We start from the raw sequence: 8,541 nt of genomic DNA, 5'->3' as shown, positions 1-8,541 counted from the left end.
GACTGTCTTTTGAGTCGTTTTTAGAAAAACGGGACGGAGAACTCAAAAAAACGACGCATCGGCCGACGCGTCGGTCAAGTCGGACGACTTTTACAACACTGGGTAATGTACACATTTTGCAATTATTATTTATTATACGTATATATTCCATACATATATACTGATATTGTATGAGTATCCATCCTGTCATCATGTATATATAGAAAGAGAGAGATTGTGTGATTATACACAACATAAAGATATGTTACAAACACACTTTTATTTCATCTGCATTTTCTTGTCTTTTTGAAGATAATGAATAGTGCTTTTTATATCATCTTCTTAAGAAGATGGTAGCAAAACGACAAAAAATTCTGTCTATCCAAAACCCTAACTTCGCAATTGGTGATTCCCTTTTATGCGATGAACAACACTGTGATTTTGATTTCGGTTCATCTTTGTTAAATAAACAAGAAGATGAACAAGATCCAAACTTTATTCATTTTCAGCAACACGATCTTTTATGGGAAGTAGATGAGCTTTTATGTCTTTTAAATAAACAAAAAGAAAATGCCCATTTTGTATGTTATAATGATGACGTGTCTCTAATGGTTTCGAGGAAAGAATCTGTTGATTGGATGATTAGGGTTAGTAGTCATTATGGTTTTGTTGCTTTAACAACCGTTTTGGCTATTAATTACTTTGATAGGTTTTTGGTAACAACTACTTTTCAAAGGGATAATAAACCATGGATGAATCAATTAGTTGCTGTTGCTTGTTTATCTTTAGCTTCTAAAGTTGAAGAGATCCAAACCCCTCTTTTAATTGATTTACAGGTAAGTTTTTAATTTTGTTTAATTTTGATGCATTCTATGTGTTTGTTAAAATGCCTAAGAGAGTTTAAATTAGTATAATTGATGTGAAATTTGGGGTTTTTGTTGTTTAGATTGAAGGAGCGAAATTTGTGTTTGAATCAAAGACTATTATGAAGATAGAACTTTTGGTGTTGTCATCCCTTGAATGGAAAATGAATCCTGTAACCCCAATTTCATTCTTTGATTACATCATGCGTAGGCTTAATTTAATGACTCATAATCTACATTATGAGTTCTTGCGACGTTGTGAGCGAATTCTTGTATCTGTTATCATTGGTAAGCTTATGAATATGCTTCAAATTTCACTAATGGCATAAAGAAATTTCCATTTTTTGGTGAAATTCAGGGGCTTATGTTTTGTTACAATGAATGCAGATTCGAGGTTTCAGCACTTTCTTCCATCTGTTATGGCTGCTGCAATAATGTGCATTGTTAGTACAGAAATCGAGCCTGATAATGCATTGGATTATCGAAATCAGCTTATTCATCTTCTTAATATCTGTGAGGTTTGTATTCACCTGCTTATCTTAATGCATTTACATTAAGCTTATTGGTTCATATGAACTACTGGATTAGTAATAACTTGCATTGGTTATGGTTATATTCTGTGCAAAAGTTACACTTGAATCATATGATTATATATATATACTTATTGTTATAATTCAGTAGGCTTATAACTACCTTTAGTGGTTTGATTCTTGATGTTATAATTCAGTAGGCTTATAACTACCTTTAGTGGTTTGATTCTTGATGTTATAATTCAGTAGGCTTATAACTACCTTTAGTGATTTGATTCTTGATTTAGAATACTAATAATGAAGTGTAAGAACAAAGATGATAATGGAGAGAAAGAAAGAAACACTTTGTAAGTGTGAGAAATGGTGCATCTTTACAAGCATAACTCATGGGTATTTATACTAATATGCAAGTGACCCCAAGTTGACTATAATGTTGTACAAAATTGACTATCCATACTTGCATTATTATAGTTCCATACTTGCTCAATTATTATTATCATAACACTCCCCCTTGGATAGCAATTTTTGTTTGTTGAAGATCAACTGTAAGTTACTGCCTCGTTAAAAACCTTGCTAAAGAAAACCCAGTGGGAAAAAACTTTAGCTAAGGGAAAAAGAGTGCAGCATGGAGTTGACTCCCCCTCAAGTAGACATCGCTTCAGCTGTTACATCTTTTGAACATGTCTCATGCCAATGTTATGAACGTGTGTTCTGAAAATAGCAGTTGGAAGTGCTTTCGTGAAAAGATCAGCAGAGTTTTTGCTAGATTGCACATATCTCATTTCAATCTGGTTGTCCTTAATGAGATTTTGAGTGTATGAGAAGAATCTAGGTGGTATGTGTTTTGTTCGGTCACTTTTGATATACCCTTCTTTCATCTGTGCTATGCAAGCTGCATTATCTTCATAGATAGTTGTTGGACTTTTATCGCGTTCTAGTCCACAAGAATCAGTAATGAGTTGTGTCATTGATCTCAACCAAAAACATTCTCGAGTAGCTTCATGTAATGCAATCACTTCGGCATGATTTGACGATGTAGCAACAAGTGTTTGTTTTTGAGAACGCCATGATATTGCAGTACCTCCATTTAGGAATACATATCCAGTTTGAGATTTAGCTTTATGTGGATCAGATAAATAACCTGCATCTGCATAACCAACCAAATCTTGTTTTGATTCGTTAGAATAAAATAATCCTAAATCAGTAGTTCCTCGAAGGTATCGAAATATGTGTTTGATCCCATTCCAGTGTCTTTTGGTAGGAGCAGAGCTGAACCTTGCCAACAAATTAACTGCAAAAGAAATGTCAGGTCTTGTACAATTTGTAAGATACATAAGAGCTCCAATTGCACTAAGATATGGTACTTCTGGTCCAAGAATGTCTTCTTGATCTTCACATGGACGAAATGGATCAGCTTCAACATTGAGTGATCTAACAACCATAGGAGTACTTAATGGTTTTGCCTTGTCCATATTGAAACGTTTCAAAATCTTTTCAGTATATGTTGTTTGATGTACAAGTAAACCATTAGGCATATGCTCAATTTGTAAACCAAGGCAATACTTGGTTTTTCCGAGATCTTTCATTTCAAATTCTTTCTTTAGAAGTTGAATGGCTTCATGGATCTCTTTATTTGTACCTATGATGTTAAGATCATCAACATAAACAGCTATGATCACATATCCGGATGTTGTTTTCTTAATGAAAACACAAGGGCAAGTAAGATTATTTGTATACCCTTTGCTTATCAAGTAATCACTTAATCGGTTATACCACATACGTCCCGATTGTTTTAACCCATATAAAGATCTTTGTAATTTAATTTAGTACATTTCTTTGTGTTTTGCATTTGATGATTCTGATACCTTAAATCCTTCAGGTATCTTCATATATATATCACTATCAAGTGATCCATAAAGATCAGCAGTAATAACATCCATGAGATGCATTTCTAGATTTTTAGAAACTGACAGGCTGATTAAGTATCTAAAAGTAATTGCATCTATAACAGGGGAATAAGTTTCATCGTAATCAATTCCCAGTGTTTGAGAAAAATCTTGAGTTACAAGTCTAGCTTTATACCTTGTAACTTCATTTTTCTCATTTCATTTTCGCATAAAAATTCATCTATACTCCACATGTTTCGCATCTTTAGGTGTGAGAACGATAGATCCGAAAACTTTTCTTTTATTGAACGATTCAAATTCAGCTCGTATTGCTCTTTTCCAATGATCCCAATCATGTCTATTTTTTTTTTTTTTTTTTGTTCTGGATCATCATCATCATCATTCATGATGTCATATGCAACATTATATGAAAATATTTCATCAAGATTTTTCATGTCACTTCGGTTCCATAATATATATTTTTTTAATGTGCATAATTGATTGCAATTTCCGTATTGACATCATCAATCTCCTCTGCAGAAGGAGTATTGATTTGTGGTTCTTCTTGAACACTTTCTTTTACCTCATTATCAGCTGATTTTCTTTTTCGAGAATTTTTATCTTTGGAACCAATTAGTCTCTCACGTTTTTGACGTGGCAAAGACTCATGAGCGTCATTATTGCCAGCTTTTAGAATTTCAATTCTAGCTGAAGCATTTGCTGCTACTATATATGATTTAGTCACTACTTTTTGTATATGTAAATACATCAGGTAATTTATTTGCATGTTCTTGCACATGTATTATTTTTGAACTTTCTTTTCGCATTCTTTTGTGCGATGATCAAGATACATTAATTTATGTTCACATCATGAAACATCTTTTTCTTTATTTTTTATTTCTCCCCCTAATATAGGGAACAATTTTTCATTATAATGACAATCAGCAAAATGTGCTGTAAAAACATCACCCGTCATGGGTTCAATATATCTTATAATTGAGTATGTTTCATATCCAACATATATTCCCATCCTCCTTTGAGGACCCATTTTAGTGCGTTGTGGTTGTGTAACTAGAATACAGTGCACAATCAAATGTCTTAATGGTGTGAAATATTTGGCTCTTGGCCAAGATCAATTTGTAGAAGAGAATATTTATGAGTCGCACTTTGTTTAATGTGAAATAAAGTCGTAGCATGTAAATTTGCATGTCCTCATATAAATTCTGAGAGTTATGTACTCATTTTTAATGGTCTAGCTATTAGTTGCATGCTTTTAATTATTGATTCAGCTATACCAATTTTTTTTATGCACATGAGCAATTGGATGTTCAATAACAATCCCTTTAGACATATAATAATCATAAAATGCTTGAGATGTTGACTCACCAACATTATCAAGTCTCACCTTAATGGTGTAATCGAGAAATGTGCTCTTAATTTAATAATTCGAACAAGAAACTTTCCTAATGCCACATTTCGATTTTGATAATAAACAAATATGAGACCATCTGTTAGATGCGTCTATTAGAACCATGAAATATCGAAATGGTCCAAATGATGGATGTATTGATCCATATATATCACCTTGAATTCTTTCAAGAAACATTTGTGATTCCTTTTCACAATATACATTTCATTAATCACCATATGTGCTTTTCATTAATCACCATATGTACTTTTTCATTAATTACCATATGTACTTTTTCATTAATCACCATATGTACTTTTTCATTAATCACCAAATGTACTTTTTCATTAATCACCATATGTGCTTTTCATTATATATCCTTTTCACCATATGCGCTTTTAATCATATGCGCTGCGCTTTTCATCATATGCGCTTTTAATCATATGCGCTGTTTTTTTTCATCATATGCGCTTTTAATCATATGCGCTGCGCTATTCATCATATGCGCTTTTTATCATATTATATGCGCTGCGCTTTTCATCATATGCGCTTTTAATCATATGCGCTGCGCTTTTAATCATATGCGCTTTTAATCATATGCGCTGCACTTTTCATCATATGCGCTTTTCGGTGCTACATAGGTATTTCTCATTTCCGGTTATCATTGACTGATAATCATATCCATTATGATATATTTCAGAGAAACTTAACAATTTCTCTTTGATTTGGGAGAAAACAAAGCATTGTTTATCAGAAAATTCGTACCATTTGGTAATATGAATTTTTGCCTTTTTCGTTCCTTATATCAAGTTTGCAAGACCTGATATAGTATTTATAATTCCTTCCGTTGGTTTTAGATCAATAAAATATTTCTCGGATTTAAGTATAGTGTGTGTAGTTCCACTGTCTGCTATACAGAGATCTCCACCACTTGATTGATGTTGTATTCCAGCAAAATTCATATTGAACTTCATATATAAGAAATAAATAGTGAGTACATTAATATTACACAATATTTTAAACGCAAATAGATAGTACTGAAACATTTAGCAAACATAATGACAAAGACAGACGATATTAAATCGTTTATTTTTCAAAAGACACACAACTTAAACATTCAAGAAATCTTCATATAAATCAGATGGTTTCTCAGTGACTGTTGGATCAATATTATCCACAAAATTTACTTCCTTTTCTTTACCTTTCAGCGAATCCTGATACATCTTAACAAGATGTTTAGATGTTCGGCAAGTATTAGCCCAGTGGCCCATTCTACCACATCTGTAGCAAGATTCTTCAGAATTTTTAGAAGAATTTTCTTCAACATCTTGTTTAATGGGCTTGTTTTGTGGTTGATATTTATATTTTCGTGGATTACTATTTCTTTGACCACCACGGCCACGACCACGACCACGTCCACGCCCATTACCATTACCATAAGGATGGTTTCTACCATAGTTATGGCTTTTGGCATGATGATGGTGATGGTTATTATAACCACGACCTTGCCCGCGTCCTTGTCCCTGTTTATAATTATTTGCAGTATTTGCTTCAGGGATTGCAAGTGTACCAGTAGGACGGGATTGCTGATTTTTCATTAATAGCTCATCATTTTGCTCTGCAACTAAGAGATATGAATTAAGTTCAGGATATGTTTTGAACTTTAGCATTCTCAAATTTCTTTGCACTGTGATGTTTGCAGCATTCATTGTGGAGAAAGTTTTCTCCATCATGTCTGCATCACTAATTTCATGTCCACAGAATTTAAGTTGTGAACATGTATTATACAGAGCTGAGCTGTATTCATTTACTTTCTTAAAGTCTTGGAACCTTAATGTTCTCCATTGTTCCATTGCAGCTGGAAGTAAAATTTCTCTTTGATTATTGAATCTGCTTTTGAGACCTTCCCATAAAACATGGGGATCTTCTACAGTCACATAATTATTTTGTAAGCATTCATCAATATGTTGATGAATAAAGCAACATGCCGTAGCTTGTTCTTTTTCAGAACAAGTGTTGTTTTCATTTATGGTTTCAAGAATGCCCATTGATTTAAGATGCATTTTTACTTTTATAACCCATGGCATGTAGTTGTTTCCAGTTGATTCTAAAGGAGTAAATTTAAGCTTTTCCAGATTCGACATTTTCTATTATCAAAAATTAAAACAAACATCATGATAAATTAGTCAATTTATATTCATAAGTATATAAACATTAAACATAAATTTAATATAACATAAATGATAAGTAGGTGACAGTGTCGACCATGTGTAAGCAATCATAAATAAATGTTATATAACAAAAATATAAATATTAGTAAACATAAATGAAAATTTGGCGACAGTGTCGACCATATATTTTTCCAGGTGGTATAACCGACCTATATCATTCTGGTGGTATAACCGACCATATATCATTTTGGTGGTATAACCGACCATATATCATTTTGGTGGTATAACCGACCATATATCATTTTGGTGGCAGAGCCAACCATATTTAGTATTAAGATTATCGTGCTGATAACGTGTTATAATTCAGTAGGCTTATAACTACCTTTAGTGGTTTGATTCTTGATGTTATAATTCAGTAGGCTTATAACTACCTTTAGTGGTTTGATTCTTGATGTTATAATTCAGTAGGCTTATAACTACCTTTAGTGATTTGATTCTTGATTTAGAATACTAATAATGAAGTGTAAGAACAAAGATGATAATGGAGAGAAAGAAAGAAACACTTTGTAAGTGTGAGAAATGGTGCATCTTTACAAGCATAACTCATGGGTATTTATACTAATATGCAAGTGACCCCAAGTTGACTATAATGTTGTACAAAATTGACTATCCATACTTGCATTATTATAGTTCCATACTTGCTCAATTATTATTATCATAACACTTATGATATATATTCATTTTCAAAACTTAATATGTAAATGTGTATGTTTTTGTCTTTTTGAACGTTGGTTCGATCCTGAATCTATAAACATACACATTTTATGCACCTTTCTAGAATTATCCTGTAATTATCTTTTATGATAATGCTAAAAATGTTAAATTATACATCGTAACAGGACAATTTAGACGAGTGTTCAAACTTCATCAAGGATCTATCGAATATTCAAAACAGTTGTTATTTTCCAAATCACAAGAGAAAATACTTTTCAGTTCCCGAAAGCCCAAACGGTGTAGCCGACACGTATTTCAGCAGTGATAACTCTAGCAACTCATGGGTGATTACATCATCGGTTACATCATCACCCGAAGCTCCGTTGAAGAAAAATCGAGCTCAGGAGCAGCAAATGAGATTGACTCCGGTCAACCGTGTGTCCAACATCTATTAATCTGCTATTATCGTTAGCAATTGGTATTTAATTTACATTCTCTTTATTTGGATATTATTTGGCAGAGTATTATGTTTTGTCATGGTGCAGTTACATTAATCTAAATATGTTTTATATTTTACTATTATTTCAATTATGAATATCTGTTTGAGTTATACATATAAGTGATAAGTGATATAAGTATAGTAGTAGAATGCAATCAAAAAAGTTTTCTTAACATTTTATCTGTTCCATTCGGTACCTTTCTGATATCAATCTGTGTAAGGGTAGTATGGTCATTTTATTTGTTCATTTCGAGTCATGCCATTTGTTGAATATTAAATCATTAACTTATTAGAGGTGGGTAGGTTGAATAGATTATTTGGGTGTTCACTGTTCAGGAATTGTCAAGTCAGATGTATTTTCAAACACAGGATATTGTTTTTTAATAGGTGGCACATTTATTTTCTGACTAGTTTTTTTGATCTGAAGAATTAGCTTAAAAACAATTGAGAAGATAAATATATTGCTCCCATTCTGCATAAATAATAAGATC

At 32.4% G+C, this 8,541-nt stretch overlaps 1 protein-coding gene across 1 annotated transcript; it reads left to right on the top strand.

Moving 5' to 3' along the window:
• The first annotated feature begins 232 nt into the window (after nt 1-232).
• Nucleotides 233-8,165, top strand: LOC139891841 (cyclin-D3-3-like). The gene is made up of 4 exons (XM_071874849.1): nt 233-815; nt 926-1,130; nt 1,230-1,360; nt 7,737-8,165. Exons 1-4 carry the CDS (start codon nt 330-332, stop codon nt 8,004-8,006), a joined length of 1,092 nt encoding a protein of 363 aa, XP_071730950.1. The 5' UTR covers nt 233-329; the 3' UTR covers nt 8,007-8,165.
• Nucleotides 8,166-8,541: the final 376 nt, after the last annotated feature.

This window comes from Rutidosis leptorrhynchoides, chromosome 2, assembly GCF_046630445.1.
Source record: "Rutidosis leptorrhynchoides isolate AG116_Rl617_1_P2 chromosome 2, CSIRO_AGI_Rlap_v1, whole genome shotgun sequence".
NCBI classification, from domain to species: domain Eukaryota; kingdom Viridiplantae; phylum Streptophyta; class Magnoliopsida; order Asterales; family Asteraceae; genus Rutidosis; species Rutidosis leptorrhynchoides.
This window is presented reverse-complemented; position numbering and strand designations above follow the sequence as displayed.